The following is a 19,809-nucleotide window of genomic DNA, read 5'->3' as shown; positions in this document are numbered from 1 at the left end:
CATGCCTGGCTAATTTTTTCTATATATTTTTAGTTGTCCGATTAATTTCTTTCTATTTTTAGTAGAGATGGGAGTCTCGCTCTTGCTCAGGCTGGTTTCGAACTCCTGAGCTCAAAGAATCCGCCCGCCTCGGCCTCCCAGAGAGCTAGGATTACAGGTGTGAGCCACTGCACCCAGCCAATAAAATTTATTTTAAAAAGTGAAACTTGCATTTCCTTTAAAAGAAGAAAAAAAGTTGTAAAACTATCTCACATGCAGTATAATTATACAGCTGAAAAACTCAAAAGAGTGGTCTTCAAATTTAGGATCTAAGAAAAACAAGTGAACAGAAAAACTACTGTAAATGATAAAAAAAATTAGTAAAATAACGCATTGTAAATTTAACATACCAAAATCAATAACCAACATATATGTAGCCCTCCCTCAAAAAAAAAAAAAAAAAAAACAGTGAAAAGATATATTGGAAAAGAAGATCTCATTTAGGATAGCACATGCATAAACTTTAAAAGGTATTCAAAAACTATTTAAGGAAAACTAAAACTTTCTGGAAAAAACAATAGATTTGACCAAACAAGAAAAGACAAACCATGTTCTTGGCTAAGAAGACTACATAAGAAAGAAGTCAATTCTCCTTTAGGTGACCTGTACTTTTAGTATAATTCCAACTAAAAATACTGTCAAGTTTCTGTTAAATGCTATATAAATTCATAAGGAAGAACAACAAGGAAGAATAGCCAGGAAAACCCTGAAAAAGAACAAAAAGAGGTCCTAGCCTTTCCAAATATCAAATGTATTATAAAGCCTCTATAATTAAAACATTTTTATATTCATGCATCAAAAGACAGATTAATCAATGGAATAGAATAGAAAATCCAGAAATATACTAACTGCCTATGTAAATTGAGTATACAATAAAGCTGGCTCCTCAAATCAGTGGGAAGTGATAGTCTTCTAAAAAGTGGCACTGAAATAAATGGAGCGCCATATGGAAAAAAATAAAACTAGATTCATTTCTCACATAATATACCAGGAAAAAGTCCAAATGAATTAGAGATGTAAATGAAAGAAAGGGGGAACATACTAATGCTATTAAAAAAAAAAAAAATGGGTATGTTCATTTAAAAACTGGAAGTGCAGAAAATATTCTAAACTGTGATTTAATATCCAGAAACCATAAGGGAAAAGATTGCTATGTTCACTTTTGCATGGCAAAAAAATCACCATGAGCAAAATAAAAATACATGACAAAATTGAAAACCTATTTGCAATTTATATCACCAAGCTTCCAAAAATAAAGAAAATGCCATCTTGCCCATAGAAGAATGAGCTGATATAAATTGTTTAACAGAAAAAGAAATGCAAATGGGTTTTTTGAAATATAAAAGGTTATTTATTTTTTTTAATTTTATTTCACCTTATTACAGGGGTACAAATGTGTAGGTTATGTATTAATTGCCTTTGCCCCACTCCCCAGTTGAGAACCAACATTATGTTAATTGTAATTGTAATATGAATGTAAAGTGAAATATTAATAGCATGGTGGGGAAAAGTATATACAATATGTTAATATTAACAAAATAGATGGGTAAACCATAATGTTTTAAAAAATATTACCTCTAGGAGAAGAAGGGAATAGGGTGAAGGGGAGAGATATAGAAGCTAAACTTCTTTAAATATACCTTTTTTGTAAAATTAACTTTAGTACCTTTACATATAAAATAAAATATTAAAAAAGCAAGGCTAAAATTTGAAAGTAAATGGAAGCAAATGATCTTAAATGTGGTATCCAGTTGTTAGTATATTTACAGAGAAGAACTGTGCTAAGTGACTTTAAAAATACTAATTCAACTACATATTCCTAGTTGGATAAATCCTAAGAACAAAAAGAACTGCAAAATAATATTAAATTGTTTTGAATGATCATAATTATAATTATAATAACAACGTTGGTGTTGTTATTATGAGACTTTTGTGCATGTATCTCAGATAAAGCAATGAATAATTATGATGTCATTGAGCGTAAGAAATTTCAGCATGGGAGAAAGGAGTTACAAATGTAAAAACAATAAGATTAAGTAAAAACATTGATGCTCTAATTTTGAATTGAATTAGCAGTATGAACTCATGAAATATTTAAAGAAAAAAAAAAACCTTTCCTGCCTCTGTCCAATGAATAAAACTGAAACATAATAGCCAATCCAGTAGCAACAAGCATTCCTGGCACTAGATCGTGGTCTCTAAATGCCATTTCTAACTAAAAAGAAACCATGGCTTCTTGGAAAAATGAGTAATTCAGGATTGGGGCAGAAAATGTACAAGGCAACCCTGGGAAAAATTACCAATTATCAGAAAGCAAGGAAGCTATCAAAGAGTACTAAGGTTGTGTCAAAAGATCTCAGGAACCAACCTAAAGAGGCTCCCACTGTCCAAGGAAGGGCTATTTGTGCATCAATAAATGGAATAACTGTGATGGACAGAAACATCTCAGATGTGATTAAATTCATGAGTTCATAGTAATGCTTGGAAAAGAATACCTCATGGGTCACTTTGAGAGAGCTAAGGAACTAATTATTTCAAAATGATAAGGGGAAAGAAGCATTTATCCTACCTTTCCTATGTGAAGTGTATGTCAGAGTAACAAAATAGTTGAGAAGTTTCTTTTTACAAAACTATTTCAGCTAATAAATGAGGAAGGAATCATAGAACATTACCATTTTGAAAATGTTAATGAATTAATGTTATCCATGTAATGATTGTTAATGGCTGCTATCACGGGGCCAGAGAGAACCAGATACTATGAATCTCCAGATGGAAGTACACCAGATCATTCCTGAAGGATATGTGTCAAAAAGAAAAAAAAAAAAAAAAGGAAATTGAACCTCCATCTTTTCAAGCCTCTTAGGTGAAACTATTAATTTTTAAGAAATGCAGGGGACAGAGGAACATGCAGAACAAAACCACAGGGATGCTATGAGCAAAACTCAGACTGTGTGAATTAAAGAGAAAATAGTTGAGTTTTTTCAACACTGACAATAACACCATAAAAATTGCAAGGAAATAGAGGGAGAACCTATAAATTAAAATATAATTAAAGGACATATCAACCAAATACAATGTTTGGACCTTATTTGCATTATTTTTATTAAAAGAAATTACAAAAATATATATACATATATGTACAAACACATACAAATTTAAAACAATTAGAGAAATATGAATACCAATTGAATATTTGATGATATTAAAGAATTACAGTTTTCTCTGTTTAGGTGCAGTAACGGTATTGCGTGCGTTTGTGTTTATTCTAAGAGTCTCCGTCTTTGACAGCCACACACTGAAATTACATGATGGCTGGGATTTGCTTTAAAATAATATAGGAGGAGCAGGTGGGGATGAGTGGGAGTATGGATGAAACCAGATTAGCCACGATTTGGTCATTATCAAAGCTGAGTGATGAATATGTGTGTTCATTTAACTATTATTTTTATATTTGCCAGAAAATTTTTATGCTGCTTTATGAAAGAAAACCATTTGGAAAAAACTTCATATCTTAGCTATTCATAGTACCATGTTCGTTGCTAGCCCCCTCCCGTCTGAAAGACAGCCGTGGTGCATGGACTCTGCCATTGAGAAGCTGTGACTGTTCTCAGTTCACCTGTTTGTTCCTCTGTCTCTTTGCTACTTTTCCCATTTTCTTCACTGCCTCCACACAAGTCCGCTAAGAGAAGCACATAATGAGAACTTAAAGTAATAGAAACTTAACAAACTAAGGTCACCTTGTGATCATTTACATTATGCCTGAAAGTAATTCCATGGAATTATCACCTTCAGGTGGCCATCTGAGCTGTTCAATTAATAGTGAGAATATTGAACAGCTCATAGTTTATGTTCCTGCTAATGTGAACTACTGGTTTATTGTCAACCTCTAATTACAGACTGTTTTTATAAGAGAGCTTCCTACATGTTGAAGTTGCTGCTAGAAGCTAAGATCCAAGGACCTGGAGGGAAAAAAAGAGGGAGGGGGGCCTCTTTTATTAGCAATGAGCGAATTGGCATTAGTCATCACTCTTGTCTTCTTTTAACTACAGGTATTTATCAAAGTGCTGGATAATAACGATAATGGCCCGGAATTCTCTCAGCCGAATTACGATGTGACAATTTCCGAGGATGTGCTTCCAGATACAGAGATATTGCAGATTGAAGCCACAGATAGAGATGAGAAGCACAAACTGAGCTACACCGTCCACAGCAGCATCGACTCCATCAGCATGAGAAAATTCCGCATTGACCCCAGCACTGGCGTGCTCTACACTGCCGAGAGACTGGACCATGAGGCCCAGGACAAGCACATTCTCAACGTAATGGTAGGACCACACTGCTAGTTTGCTTTCCTGGCAGAACCGTTGACCATTCAGGTCCTACACCTGAGTCCTCAGAAGTGCAGGGCCCCTAGATTTTGTCAGTAATAGTAAATTTGGTCTCTTCACAGCCAGATTGCATTCATTTTTGCCTTTTTATTTCAATGAAAAATTACTGTTGTTAGATAGCAAATCCACATCTTTGCCAAACTGAAATAGTAGATAAGCTCTGCAGACAGTGGCTACTCAGTAAAGGTTGCTGACAGACTTGAGAGGGAAGGAACAGGTCATGTTCCCAGGCTCTGGTGTTGGTTTGCATCCAGACGATTTTGTGCAAAAGTTTAAAAGAAGTTCCTTGAGAAGTTAATCATGAGGGTAATCATTTACTCAGCCTATGCAATGCTCAGTCCTTGGAAGCATTTAGAGACCTGATTTATTACTTATTGTACTGGCATTGGGCCTAATAGTAAATACTGGCACACAAAAGAGAACTCAAAACACGCTGATGCCTGCAGAGAGTGTTAAGTCTGAATTTGTGTTCATAGGGCCTCCAAATTATGTAGGCGAAATTGCTTTACTTTTAGAGTTTGCCTAGACCACATAAATGGGAAGTAGAGATTAATAAGAAACATACTTGATTAATTTACGGCCTGAAATCTGTCTCTTCAACCACCCAAGAACCGCATGGGCATTGCCCAGCCACTGCCTGTCAGAGCCCCCCCTGCATTCCTTAATACCAGGTAGGATGACAGACAATCTTGTGCACTGATTGGCTTTAAAAGAATACACCAAGAGGCTATCAACTCCTAATCAGCTGAAAGTAATGTTCCACTAAGTGCTGCTCTTCCTTCACAAGGCTGGAAACCTTCCTGGGCAAGAGGAAACTCGAGAATCATGCCTTCAGCTGTGGTTTCCAGCTAAGATTTCAAGAAGCAGAAGCGGTGACTCATGGAGGTCATCCAATCAACCCTGAGTCTGGCCCCTCATTCATTCATTCAACATATATTTCTTGAGTACCTACTGTGCACCATGCACTGTTCTAGGCACTGAGGATAGAAAAAAAAAAGATCCTGTACCCGTGGAACTTACATTCAGTTAGAACTGTCCTAGATTTCAGTAATCCCAAAATAAGGAGTTCAGCTTAGTCCTTGGGTGTGGCAGTCCAGTCTATGGACAGGGAAATTCAGCATTCTCACTGGATTGATTCTGCATGAGTTTTCTTCAAGGGAAGAAACCTCGCGGTGGTGACTAACTCCATTCTCATGATCCTTCAAGTCATTTCTGTTCATTCTTTCCTTAGCAAACTCAGAATTGAGTTTGGTCTCCCTTTACCATTTATCATTTATATAATTGAGTATTTAGAGTAAACAACTCCTTTATGCTGCCTTTTTCCAAGCTAACCCATTTTAGTCATTTTGCTCATTCCTCCTAGGTACTGTTTCTGAAAACCCCTTTCTCTATATTGGCTCTTCTTGGTATATTTTTCTAATTTCTTCACATCTCTCTGTAGTCATGGAGTCTAAAATTGAATACGCCAAGAGCACATATTTGAGCAGTGCTACATCAAATTATAGCAAAATCTTGTGGTTAAAGAATTGATTGTTTGCAAGCTTCTGCCATATGCAAGCCAGGGGGAGCTTTAAAGCTGCCAAGCAAGGTTCTTTGATAGAATCACAAGGAGGGGTCTCAGTGTTCGAAATTGAGATTTGATTCTCTTGCCTGAAAGTGCTGCACATGACTGCCACCACCATTTTACCACTTCTACTTGTTCTTGTTACCTCTTACAGGATGCCAAATGCTAGGTTAGGTTCTTACTACTCACCTTGAGAGCACCTTTAGTGTATCCCACGTGGGCACTTATTCCTGGGCTTTATCACTATCTATGTACTCGTTTGTGTTTCCCACTCAACTCTAAGCTTCTTGAGGGCAGGGACTGTATCAAATTCACTGCTGAGCCACCAGACTCAAGCCAGAGACTTGGCAGATAACAGGTGACCGTAAATGTGTGTTGAATGGATGAATGGCAATGCTTACATTGTATTCATTAATTCCACTCTTTAGTTTCCCCCACAGGAGAGCCCCCATCCACCATTCCATTAGCAACTGTATACCCAAATAACAAGGGGGAAGTGGCTGTGTGAGGAGAGCCAGAGCACAGGGCTGTGTTTGTGATATCAAGGCATCAGTTCCATGGACACAGACCAGAGATCAGGCATCAAGCTGAGCAATAAAGATGATACGGCCCCTGTTCTTGATTTGCTCACAGTCGGTTTACTCACTTGCAAATACCACCATTTATTGAGCACCTACAAGGTCAAGCACTTTGCGTGCATTATCTCATTTTGTTTTCACCCCACCATATGAGTTCTTTGCGATTAAAGATTTTAGTCCTACTGCTTCTTGTATTTTGCCTAAAGGTCAGAGATCAGGAGTTTCCTTATCGAAGAAACTTGGCCCGAGTCATTGTGAATGTGGAGGATGCTAATGATCACAGTCCTTACTTTACCAACCCACTGTATGAAGCATCTGTGTTTGAATCTGCTGCCCTGGGATCAGCTGTTCTGCAAGTGACGGCTCTGGACAAAGACAAAGGGGAAAATGCAGAACTCATATATACCATAGAAGCAGGTGAGAGCTGTTGGACTGCACAGATTTCAGCGTAATGCATGGCATTCGACCCTCCGTAGTATTTATCACCATGTAAAATTCAGATCATTACTAATGGAAAATTTCCAAATGATTTTTTTGACCAAGCAACTGCCCTCTTTGGGTGATGATGGTATATAAAGTTCTTGGCGTTTCACTAATGTGTTTTCCATCGTTGACAGCAAAGAAAGAGTTTCCTTTGTTGTTTACAATCTCAGATTTTTCTGGAATAGAGAAAAGAAATATGTAATAAATTCAGTGGCCTTTACCCATGGGCCAACAAGCCATGGCTTCAGACTAAAATAACCAAAGCTTTCCATCATCTGAGGGCTGCTGGGCCGTTCTGTGAATTGAATCTTAACATCTCTTTGTTAACTTGTCAATAGGTGGGCTGTAGGCTTCAGAAATTCCCACACCCTCACAGTTAGCACAAATTCACTTCATTGGAGGCAATCTGAGTAGCAGAGTAGATGGTAGATATGGAATCTGAACTGCCTGCTTAAGCTGACACATAAATATAGCCTCTTATTTTGTTAAATTTGAGCTTCTTAAAAATCACTCTAACAACTATAAGGCAAGACCACAGTGTACTGATGGTTTGAAGAGCAGTAGCTAGAAAACATTTATGACAGAGAGATGAATGTCTAAGCAAGAGATAGTATTGTGAACCAACAAATGGCAGATATCCTTTATCTGCTCTATTTTCTCTTCCCCTGTTCTGTCTTTTTCAAATATTCAAGCCACATATTTCCAAAATGTTCTGCAACATTATGTCTGTCGTACTTAATGCCAAATGCAATCTCCTTTCATGCCAGCAATGGAAAGGCTTTCCATTCATTTAAATGTAGAGCATTTTTGCAACGGGTTGAATTAAACTATGAATGCTAGAACGACAGTTTTGGACTCAGAATTTTAGAAAAAGAAAAGCCAACAACCTTTTAAAAAAAAAATCCCTGCATTGAATGATAATCTGATACTATTTCCACTCTATACTATAGAGTATTAGGCACTCTCATTTTACATGAGTCTGTGCTAAGCTCTATTAAAAAAAAAAAAGAAAGAAAAATACAAGACTCTGGTTCATAACAGCTAGGTGTCCAAGAGAATTAGCCTGTTTCTTTTCTAGCTTTCCATGAAATTTCCTTTTAACCTAAAGCCTGACCAGTATTTTTTTAGAAATGCTATTTTGCATCACTTGTTTATGACAGAGATAATATTACCCAATTATGTAATTCTTGTTCTTCTGGTTCCACAAATAATATAAGGAAACTTTTCCAAAAATTATCATAGAAAATTTCACCTAATCCAACAACTCTTTTTATTCTTTCTATAGATTTTTCTAATTTTGTGTCTTTTCTTTTCCCAATATTCATTCATGCACATACATTGTTTCATGTCATTGTAATCCTTTAGATGTAGGGTTTTATTTCTCCTTTTCTTGTCATTTTCTAAACATTTGTCTGTATACCTACCTCCTTTTTATATTTGTCATTAAGCCTACTACTTATACTTCTTTCAAATAGCCAGATAATTTTCCAGCCAATTTGGAGGTTCTTGAGGAGTAATTTCACTTACTGTCCAGCAGAAAAGACTGCCCAGTTGATCTTTTAACCTCTATGGACTGTCCCATGGTGCTCAGTCATTTCTGTAACAACTGACTAAAACAAGAGAGAAAAGTTATTTCCTTAAAATATCTTTTATATAGAAAACCCGAACTTCCAGAAAACCACAGGAACAATTGATATCTCAAAAAAATGACCTTTTCATACATATACGATGTTCACATTAAACGATGTTCACATTAAATTACGGTGTTCACATTATGATATTCACATTAAATCTCAAATGGCTGGGAGGCCCCCCTCGCAGACTGACAGACAGACCCACGCCAGACCTGGACTGGTCCTACCATCATCTTCCCACATGATGGTAGAGTGAGGCAGATCCCAGATGCTTCAGCATTTTGAAGCAAATGACAAATGGTTGTGTGAAGTGTTATGTTTTATTTAACTTTTCTCACACACCTCAGATAAGCAAGATTTTACTCTGTTTCCTCGTGGGCTATAAATTTCCTATCTCCTGCCTACGGAAGCTTTTTACTTTGGCCTGAAGGACCGAGGCAAAATCTGAGTGTAGAGCTTCAGGTCTTGTATCTTGTTGGAGTTTTGTGTTGGTGCCAGCGGAGCTTCGGAGTAGTATAAGAGAGACTAAGACTGAGAGTTGAGTGAGGATGGGGGTATAGTGGATCTCAGATGCATACAGACGGTGAATTAAAAACCTTTTCAAAATTTACCTCTCCTCTCATTCAACAAATAATTACTGAGCACCTTCTTTGTGGTAGGCACTATAAGTAAGAGAAGCCCAGCTCTTATGTAGTTGCCGAAAGTCTGCAAGAAACCATAAATTCCAAGAAAACAAACAGAGGTTAATTTCCAAGGATTCAAGTGGAGCAGGAGAGAATAATCAGGAAGTGGATTCCAAGAAAATGGGTTAATATGTTAAAGGGCGAAAGAGGAGGAGGGTCCACTTTGGACCTGATGTGTGAGCACATCATTCTGGAAGGGTATAGCAAGGGTATGAGTGGCCGTGGGAGAACAGGGTTATAAAATTCTACTGGAGGTCAAGACTGGCTCCCCTTTGGCCCCACCATAATATATCTCACCAGTTGTGAAGCAATGTTGTGGGCCTGGAGTGACGGGGGACATACCTAGAAACTCTACAGTGGGACACCATAATCAGTGAACACAGAGAGACTTGGCTCTGTTAGCATTCGTCAGCCAGGGCTGCATGTAGATGCATTACTGGAAGGTGACCATTGCGTAGGCAAAATGATTCTGATTCCTTGTGAGGGTCTATGAATCATCAAATATTAGATTCACACTCAATTCCATGGTGCTATTTATTGAAAATTTGAAAGTTTACTCAGAAAATCATTGAATTTTTTGTTATCATCACAAAATGGCCATGTTTAGGTGTCCAAGTAAAAAATCATAGTGATATCAAAGACAACATTGTTTAATATTCACATTTTGGGGCTGGAATCAAATTGAACTCCTTATTAGATATACTTTCTCTTTAAAAATAACTATCTCATTGAAGTAGATTTTATGTGAACATGATCTTTTAGTATTCAGATATGGAAAAGTTTAATAAGGATGTGGTAAGGAGTATATACACAGCTATATTTGCTGAAATTTCAATAGACAAGTCATATAACTGCCCTCTGAATCATGATGCCTATTTTAATGACTTTGACATGTAGTAAGTCTGTAAGTCTGCCATACTACAGTATTTAAAAAGAAAGAAAAATCCAGATACAATTTAATAACCAAGATCTTTAACTTTTGATCTAAAAGACTTTTAGACACAGAAGCACATATATTCTTTGAGAAGTATCCAAAAGCCTGATGAGATAAACAAAAAGCAGCTTAGTGAAGGATGCAGCTTCACGCTGCCCCCTGCTTTCAAGCTCTACGTCACCCCCTACCTTCTTTAAATTCTTCACATTTTGTGTCCCTCATTCTTTACTCCTTTCTTATTTCTATCATGCTCAATAATCCCAGATTCCAAGGCACAGTGGGTCTGCAAGGCAGAGCCCTAAACCTGTGCAGCATCACAGCCGCAGACCTTACCCTGCCAGCTATGTCAAAGTGGGGCGCTTGGCTCTCCATTTCCTAAAGGTTATGCCTCAAGTTCTCGGTTGCAATGCTGGTTGGGAGTGTCAACAATGTCCTACTTCACCAGAAACCTCTCAAATGCTTAGTGAATAGATGACTACAGATTGGAGCAACTGCCTTATGAAATTTTATGTCTACTTTTATGTCTATGTGTGTGCATATGTGTGTTCAGGGGTGTGTGAGAGGGTAGAGCAGGTGAGAAGAATGGAAGGGTGGTCAGAGAAAATGCTCACAACTTACAAAGCAGGTGGTGACTTGCAAAGAAGTCTCTGTGCCTGAGCAAACCCCCCTCACCAAAGTAATGAGGGGGGTTTCGGTGAGGTCATTTTTGATCGAGTGAAATATTACCAATTTCATGTAGCAGAGCTTACCCTTGGGACAATCTGAAACCAACTAACTAAACATTCTGAAACTATTCCCACAACCCTCTGTCTTTTAACATAAAACACAGAATATGACCACTAGCTTAGGTACAGAGACCATTTTACCAGTGGCATTGGTATGTGCCAGCCGAGTCTGTCCCTCTTCTCACAAGGGTGGAAATGAGGAATTCCTGCACATTCTTAGCAGAAAAGTCTCCTACAAGCTCTCTTCTTTCCCAGCTTGCATGTACACAGTGCTATGCTTTTGCTGTTGTTGTTGTTATGACAGTGTCTAACTTGGATCAAGAAGCTACTGATCCGAAATTCACAGTATTACGGGAAAACTCATTTCGGTTGCTTTTCAATACCCCTGAAAGAGAAGTCTCTCATTTTATTTCAAGAATGATACAGAATGAGTACAATAATTGCTTTCTACTTGCCATGTTGCAATAAGGTACCTTTCAATAAAGAGTTAATCTTCAAAAAAGATTTTAATGACCCACTTGTAACTCATTTCCCCACTGATTTCTGTATTTTAGGAAACACCGGGAACACGTTTAAGATCGAACCAGTCCTGGGCATCATCACTGTTTCCAAAGAACCAGACATGACGACGATGGGTCAGTTTGTCCTGTCCGTCAAGGTCACAGATCAGGGCTCCCCGCCAATGTCCGCCACTGCAATTGTGCGCATTTCTGTCACCATGTCTGATAATTCTCACCCCAAGTTCACGCACAAAGACTACCAAGCAGAAGTAAATGAAAACGTCGACATTGGAACATCAGTCATTCTAATCTCCGCCATCAGTCAATCTACCCTCATTTATGAAGTCAAAGATGGAGACATTGATGGGAGCTTTACCATAAATCCATATTCTGGAGTCGTCACCACTCGGAAGGCCCTGGATTACGAGCGTACTTCCTCTTATCAGCTCATCATTCAGGCCACTAACATGGCAGGAATGGCTTCCAATGCCACAGTCAATATTCAGATCATTGATGAAAATGATAATGCCCCAGTTTTCCTCTTTTCCCAATACTCGGGCAGCCTAAGTGAGGCAGCGCCAGTCAATAGCATTGTCAGGAGCTTAGATAACAGCCCACTGGTGATTCGAGCCACTGATGCTGACAGCAACCGGAATGCTCTGCTAGTGTATCAGATTGTGGAGTCCATGGCCAAGAAGTTCTTCACAGTAGACTCCAGCACTGGTGCAATTAGAACCATTGCCAACCTGGACCACGAAACCATCGCCCATTTCCATTTTCATGTGCATGTGAGAGACAGTGGCAGCCCTCAGCTGACTGCAGAGAGTCCCGTGGAGGTCAACATTGAGGTGACAGATGTGAATGATAACCCACCTGTTTTTACTCAGGCTGTATTTGAGACTGTCTTACTCCTACCTACCTATGTCGGAGTGGAGGTTCTGAAAGTCAGTGCCACAGATCCTGACTCTGAGGTGCCCCCCGAACTGACATACAGCCTAATGGAAGGCAGCTTGGATCATTTTTCAATTGACTCAAATAGTGGAGTACTCACCATAAAAAACAACAACCTCTCCAAAGATCACTACATGCTGATAGTTAAAGTGTCTGATGGAAAGTTCTACAGTACATCCATGGTCACCGTCGTGGTTAAAGAAGCCATGGACAGCGGCCTCCACTTTACACAAAACTTTTACTCCACGTCAATCTCAGAGAACAACACGAACATAACCAAAGTTGCTATTGTCAATGCAGTTGGAAACCGCCTTAACGAGCCCTTAAAATACAGCATCCTAAACCCAGGAAATAAGTTCAAGATAAAATCTACCTCAGGGGTCATTCAGACCACTGGAGTGCCCTTTGACCGTGAAGAACAAGAGTTGTATGAGCTGGTGGTGGAAGCCAGCCGTGAGCTGGACCATCTGCGTGTGGCTAGGGTGGTGGTCAGGGTTAACATCGAAGACATAAATGACAATTCTCCGGTCTTTGTGGGCCTCCCTTACTACGCTGCTGTGCAAGTTGATGCTGAGCCGGGGACTCAGATTTACCAGGTGACAGCCATTGACAAAGATAAAGGTGCAAATGGAGAAGTGACCTATGTCCTACAGGATGACTATGGCCACTTCGAAATTAACCCCAATTCAGGGAATGTTATTTTAAAAGAAGCATTCAACTCTGACTTGTCCAACATTGAGTATGGAGTTACCATTCTAGCAAAGGACGGTGGAAAACCCTCTTTGTCCACATCTGTGGAACTTCCCATCACTGTTGTCAACAAAGCAATGCCTGTGTTTGATAAGCCCTTTTATACAGCATCCATCAATGAAGACATCAGAGTGGACACCCCCATCCTAAGCATCAACGCCACGAGTCCAGAAGGCCAAGGCATCATATATATCATTATTGATGGGGATCCTTTTAAACAGTTTAACATTGACTTTGACACTGGGGTTCTGAAAGTTGTTAGCCCTTTGGATTATGAAGTTACGTGTGTTTACAAGCTGACAATAAGGGCCAGTGATGCCCTTACTGGTGCTAGGGCTGAAGTCACTGTTGACTTGCTAGTCAATGATGTAAATGACAACCCCCCTATTTTTGATCAGCCCACATACAATACAACACTATCGGAAGCATCTCTTATTGGGACACCTGTTTTGCAAGTTGTCTCTACTGATGCAGACTCAGAAAACAACAAAATGGTACATTATCAGATCGTCCAGGATACCTACAACAGCACAGATTATTTTCACATAGACAGCACAAGTGGCTTGATCCTGACAGCACGGATGCTGGACCATGAGTTAGTACAACACTGTACTTTGAAAGTCAGATCAACAGACAGTGGCTTCCCATCTCTGAGCAGTGAGGTTCTGGTTCATATCCACATCTCTGACATAAATGACAACCCTCCAGTTTTTAATCAGCTCATTTATGAGTCATATGTGAGTGAATTAGCCCCCCGGGGCCATTTTGTAACCTGTGTGCAAGCCTCTGATGCAGACAGCTCTGACTTTGACCGGTTGGAATATAGCATTTTATCTGGGAATGACCGTACAAGCTTTCTAATGGACAGCAAGAGCGGAGTCATCACACTGTCCAGCCACCGGAAACAGCGGATGGAGCCTCTGTACAGTCTCAACGTGTCTGTCTCTGATGGGTTGTTCACCAGCACTGCACAGGTGCACATTAGGGTACTAGGGGCCAACTTGTACAGCCCTGCATTTTCACAAAGCACGTATGTAGCTGAGGTGAGAGAGAATGCAGCTGCTGGGACAAAGGTAATTCATGTCCGAGCCACAGATGGGGATCCAGGGACTTATGGGCAGATCAGCTATGCCATCATCAATGACTTTGCCAAGGATCGATTCCTCATCGACAGCAATGGACAGCTCATCACCACAGAAAGGCTAGACCGGGAAAACCCTCTGGAAGGAGACATTAGTATTTTTTTGAGGGCTCTCGATGGTGGAGGGAGAACAACTTTCTGCACTGTGAGGGTGATTGTTGTGGATGAAAATGACAATGCTCCCCAGTTCCTGACAGTGGAATATAGAGCCAGCGTCAGGGCAGACGTTGGAAGGGGCCACTTGGTCACTCAAGTTCAAGCCATGGATTCAGATGATGGAGCAAACTCAAGGATTACATACTCCCTCTACAGCGAGGCCTCAGTCTCAGTGGCCGACCTCCTGGAGATCGATCCTGACAATGGCTGGATGGTCACAAAAGGCAATTTTAACCAACTGAAAAATACAGTGCTGTCGTTCTTTGTCAAAGCAGTAGATGGAGGCATTCCAGTGAAGCACTCCCTCATTCCTGTCTATGTCCATGTCTTGCCCCCTGAAACATTTTTGCCTTCATTCACCCAGTCTCAATATTCCTTTGCCATTGCAGAAGATACAGCCATTGGGAGCACAGTGGACACCCTGAGGATTTTGCCCAGTCAGAATGTCCGGTTCAGCACACTTAATGGGGAACGACCAGAAAATAACAGAGGAGGTGTCTTCATCATCGAACAGGAAACAGGCACAATTAAGCTTGACAAGCGCCTTGACCATGAAGCTATCCCAGCTTTCCACTTTAAAGCAGCAGCCACTGTTCCCCTGGACAAGGTAGACATCATGTTTACTGTGGATGTAGATATCAAGGTATTGGATTTGAATGACAACAAGCCAGTCTTTGAAACTTCAAGCTACGAGACCATCATAATGGAAGGGATGCCTGTTGGCACCAAACTCACGCAGGTGAGAGCTACTGATATGGATTGGGGAGCCAATGGGCAGGTCACTTACTCCCTCCACTCAGATTCCCAGTCCGAAAAGGTAATGGAGACATTCAGTATTGACGGCAACACAGGCTGGATAAGTACCTTGAAGGACCTGGATCATGAGACAGACCCCGAATTCACCTTCTCTGTGGTGGCCTCTGACCTTGGAGAGGCATTCTCTCTTTCTTCCACCACCTTGGTATCTGTTAAGGTGACAGATATAAATGACAATGCACCAGTCTTTGCCCACGAGGTGTACCGAGGGAATGTGAAGGAGAGTGACCCGCCAGGCGAGGTGGTGGCTGTCCTCAGCACCTGGGACAGAGACACGTCCGACATTAATCGCCAAGTGAGCTACCATATTACAGGTAAGTCAACACCCATGGTTTTCACTATGTGCTCTGCTTTATAAAGAAAGATGGGAGATGGCTGAGGGGAATAAAAATAGGAGAGAAGAAAGATGAGATGAGGAATTGCTAGTAACCAAACATCTCTGGAGCTGAGTGAAAGATCTCTGAGCAGACTGGGTTTTTTGCTTGCTAGTTGTTGTTAACTCAGCCTTAGAGTTCACAGGTTTGCCAACAACATGTTACCCAGATTGGCACTTAGACCTTGTGTTACTTCTTATCGTTTAAAAAGGAGTCCAGCCAAATATCTCAGTTGAATAAATGAAAATAACAACTCTTTTTGGTAGGGAGATATGTTTTTAACTATATTCCTTTTTCCTACTTTTTTTATTGTGCTAAGAAAAACAAATAGCTGGGCCAGGCACGGTGGCTCATGCCTATACTCTGGGAGGCTAAGACGGGAGGATCACTTGAGGTCAGGAGTTCAAGACCAGCCTGAAAAAGAGCAAGACCACGTCTCTACAAAAAATTGAAATCTTAGCTGGGCATGGTGTTGTGCACCTGTAGTCCCAGCTTCTCAGAATTTTGAGGTGGGAGGATCACTTTAGCCCAGGAGTTTGAGGTTGCAGTGAGTCATGATGGTGCCAGTGCACTCTAGCCAGGGTGACAGAGCAAGACTACGTCCCACAAAAAAAAAAAAAGAAAAGGAAAACAAATAGGTTGATCCCAGTAAGCTTCATGTATAAGATTCTCCTGTTCATAAAAACACACATGCACACACATATACAAATTAGAGGACACCGTTTGATCTTTCAACAAGAAATCCTAAATTAACTCCAAGTCAAGGATTATTTCTTCTGACAACTGGATTTTCTTGGCTCTTTTTTCTGTCTTTCAAAATAGTAAGTATCAGTTCAATGGGAAATCCAAGAGAGACAAGGCAGTCAAAAAGAGTGCACAGAAAATGTCACCATTGCTCTGAGGGGCTGAGGATTTCATGTCGGAGAAAAAGGGTTGTCACTGATCAGGAGTAGCTTTCTGAAGACAGCTGGCCTTAAACTGAAAGAGGAGAGGGTTGGTGGTATGGGGACAGTCTTCCTAAAAATTATTTGGGGGATTTAAAGCTAATATTTTGATGTTGTCACATTCAAAGGCAGAACATAAATAAAGTGCCAAAAGATTTTAAAGAATCCATCAATACTTGTAGTCAGGTGGCTTCCCTTTAGAAAAACTACATTATTCAGAGTGAAAAATGAATTAATTAGAATGCCCTTAGGACACAGAATCTGCTTAAGTATGTTAGTGGAAAAGTTAATTAATCACTACAGAATAAGATCCACAGTGGAGCAAATGTGTCAATGCTTAGGGTTGCCACAATTTGGGGCATTATTTTTCTCCTTTTTCTTTATGGAACTGTTCTCTTGGTGGCATTTTCCACTTGAAACACTTTATGTATTTTATGCTTTACCTGATACCTTTGGTCTTTTTTCATTAAAATACATATTTCTGCAGTTAAAACATGAAAGTGGTAAGAACAGAAAGAGGCAAGTGAAACATCATTTTGATTCATTTGCATTTAATTTCAGGGGGAAAAAAAGCTTCTTAGGCATTCTGAGGAGGGATCCTTTTCTATTTGGAAGAATTGTTAAATACTTATCCTTAATTATTTATTGATAGTCTCTGAATTTTCAATGGATGATTTAAAAGGACCATCCCATTGACTTTACCAAAGTAATGAGTACAAAGTAGCTTAAAGCTACTGTTACTATTAGCAGTGCCAACCACCAACTGATTTTAATTAGATTTAACTTTTGCTCTGGATGTAACACAACTTGGCTATGCTGCCTCAGATTAACAAAGGACCATTAATCATTTTGTGTAACAAAAGAACAGTGTGGGCTTGCAGTGAAAGCATTTAATGGAGAGATTAAATTTGTGTGCGCTGAAATGATTTTCAACTCACGCATAATTGAGCCCAGGCCAGTGGTGGAGGAAAGTGATATCCCAGGGAGGACCCAGGACCTCCCAGAGCAGGGTTTCTCAGCCACACTGCTGGATAATTCTTCGTTGTGGGGGGTTGTACTGTGTGTTGTAAGATGTGTGGCCACATCCCTGGCTTCTATGCACTAGATGCTAGTAGCACATACTGCCACCACCATTACCATCCTGTCACCAATGTGACAAGCACAAGTGTCTCTAGACATTGACAAACAGCCCTAAAGAGGGGAAGGGCACAGCCATCCCCAGTTGAGAACCACTGCCCCAAAGGAATGTGTGGCCCCCAACTTTTCTGCACTTTCTGCCCAATTTGGTTCCATTGATGCCATGGTTGTCCCATAGTGCTGAGGCCCTCAGAAGTCCCCCTAACCGCCCCCCCACAATCAAGAGTGCAGTCTGGCACTCAGAATCCCACTCCTCCCCACTCGGTCTCTCTAGTAGGACCCTGATGTTTGCCTCCTGCTTTTAACACATTGCCACACTAGAAAAATTTTTTTTTCCTTGGGGCAAGAGTATTTTATTACAAAAATAGAATAAAAAGTTTGAAAACAAAAATGATCCTTTCTAATTTAAAGAAAAGTGTGTTTTTTTTATTGTTTTCTGTGCATGAATTATATACAATTTGAAAAATAGTTCATGCAGCTCCCAAGCTGAACAGGTGTGTGAGTTACATATGTTTCACAAGGCCCTGGGCTTAAAACTTGCGTGAGTTAAATACAACTCACATGGCAGTCAATGTGTTAAAGATTCATTATAGGTACGTGAGATGGCTCCACTTTTTCCATGAAGTAACAGCATGCAGAATGCTTTTCCTATGTGTTTGTTTATTGTCAGTCTTCCCCCCTGGAATGTGAGCTCTGCCATGAGAACAGGATTTTTTGCGAACTTTGTCCACTGCTGTAGCCCTGCTGCCTAGAGCAGTGTCTGGCCCAGAGTAGGTGATAAATATTTGTTGATTGCCCAAATAAGTGAGATGGTGATCATCAAACCTGACTCCTAACTTCTTGCCAGTTGTCTTGCACAGTCTTTCTCAGTGTTTGAAATGACATTATTTCCCTCTTAGGGATTAGAAGGTCAAGGAAGTTCTCATCTTCTCTCCTCTTCCTATCTTGTTCTCTAAGCTGCCTTTACCTCCTTGTCATTTAATGATGTGCAAAAGTAATATTTCTGGGACCACTGTCAGTGCTTCAGAATCATGAAAAGCTATTCCACTGTATCTCTTCTCCTTTTCTTCCACTTTCACCAGCTTCACTCTGATAAATTTGATCTAATTGCAGTGCTTATCTTTGAACCACTACTTAAATGACCCCTCCTTAGGGCTATTTAATACTAATGGGCCTTCCTCTGTCATGTAAACTTTTCTCCCTCAAATCCCAATCCTTATGAGAAGAGCACAGCTGTATGATAAAGCCTTCATTAAAAGATTCTTTAATAGAACTAACTGCCTTTCCTTGATTGCATAATCAACAGCTAATGAAATTGTCTTGGTAACAAGAGCTACAGTGTATTACATCCTCTCTCGAGACTAAGTGGAAAGACAATTGTGTCATCCCGAGAAGAGGATTGATTGTTCACAGTTTGAATTTGATTATCCTTAAGGGGAACTAAACAAGAGATCATCTCCAGCTTCTCTAAATGGATTTTATTCTCTTGGAAAGTTACTGTTTTACTTTCCACACAAGCCAAGCATATAAATATCATGCTTTGTTGCAAGAGAGCCAAAGGGAGTATCAATATTCTTTTTTAGTATCGTAAATGATACAGTTTGAGGGGCACCTGGATGACCCCCCACGGGCCTCTCAGCGTAGGTGTAGATCAAGGCATTTCATTGCACATGTTCAAAATCTCTCTCTTTTTTTTTTTTTTTACTGCAGGAGGAAACCCCCGAGGACGGTTTGCTTTGGGCCTGGTGCAAAGTGAGTGGAAGGTCTATGTCAAGAGACCTCTAGATAGAGAAGAGCAAGACATTTACTTCCTCAATATCACTGCCACCGATGGGCTCTTTGTCACACAGGCCATGGTGGAAGTGACAGTCAGTGATGTGAATGACAATAGCCCAGTGTGTGATCAGGTAAGATTTAGAGATACAGCTCTGCTTTTCACTGTTTCTCTAAAATGAAATCAAAAGCCATTTCGCTTTTCTTCTTAAGGCCAAACAAACCTCTGCTCTTATCTC

The 19,809-nt window shown here is 40.0% G+C and overlaps 1 protein-coding gene across 1 annotated transcript in view; it reads left to right on the top strand.

Moving 5' to 3' along the window:
- Window positions 1-19,809, top strand: part of FAT3 (FAT atypical cadherin 3) — a 528,492-nt gene that overhangs the window by 419,484 nt on the left and 89,199 nt on the right. Inside the window, exons 7-10 of the mRNA XM_012657230.1 lie at window positions 4,089-4,364; window positions 6,776-6,986; window positions 11,583-15,656; window positions 19,508-19,704. Coding sequence (XP_012512684.1) covers window positions 4,089-4,364; window positions 6,776-6,986; window positions 11,583-15,656; window positions 19,508-19,704 — 4,758 coding nt within the window. The remainder of the gene's footprint in view (window positions 1-4,088; window positions 4,365-6,775; window positions 6,987-11,582; window positions 15,657-19,507; window positions 19,705-19,809) is intronic.

Source organism: Propithecus coquereli, unplaced genomic scaffold, assembly GCF_000956105.1.
Source record: "Propithecus coquereli isolate 6110/MARCELLA unplaced genomic scaffold, Pcoq_1.0 Scaffold534, whole genome shotgun sequence".
NCBI lineage: Eukaryota > Metazoa > Chordata > Mammalia > Primates > Indriidae > Propithecus > Propithecus coquereli.
This window is presented reverse-complemented; position numbering and strand designations above follow the sequence as displayed.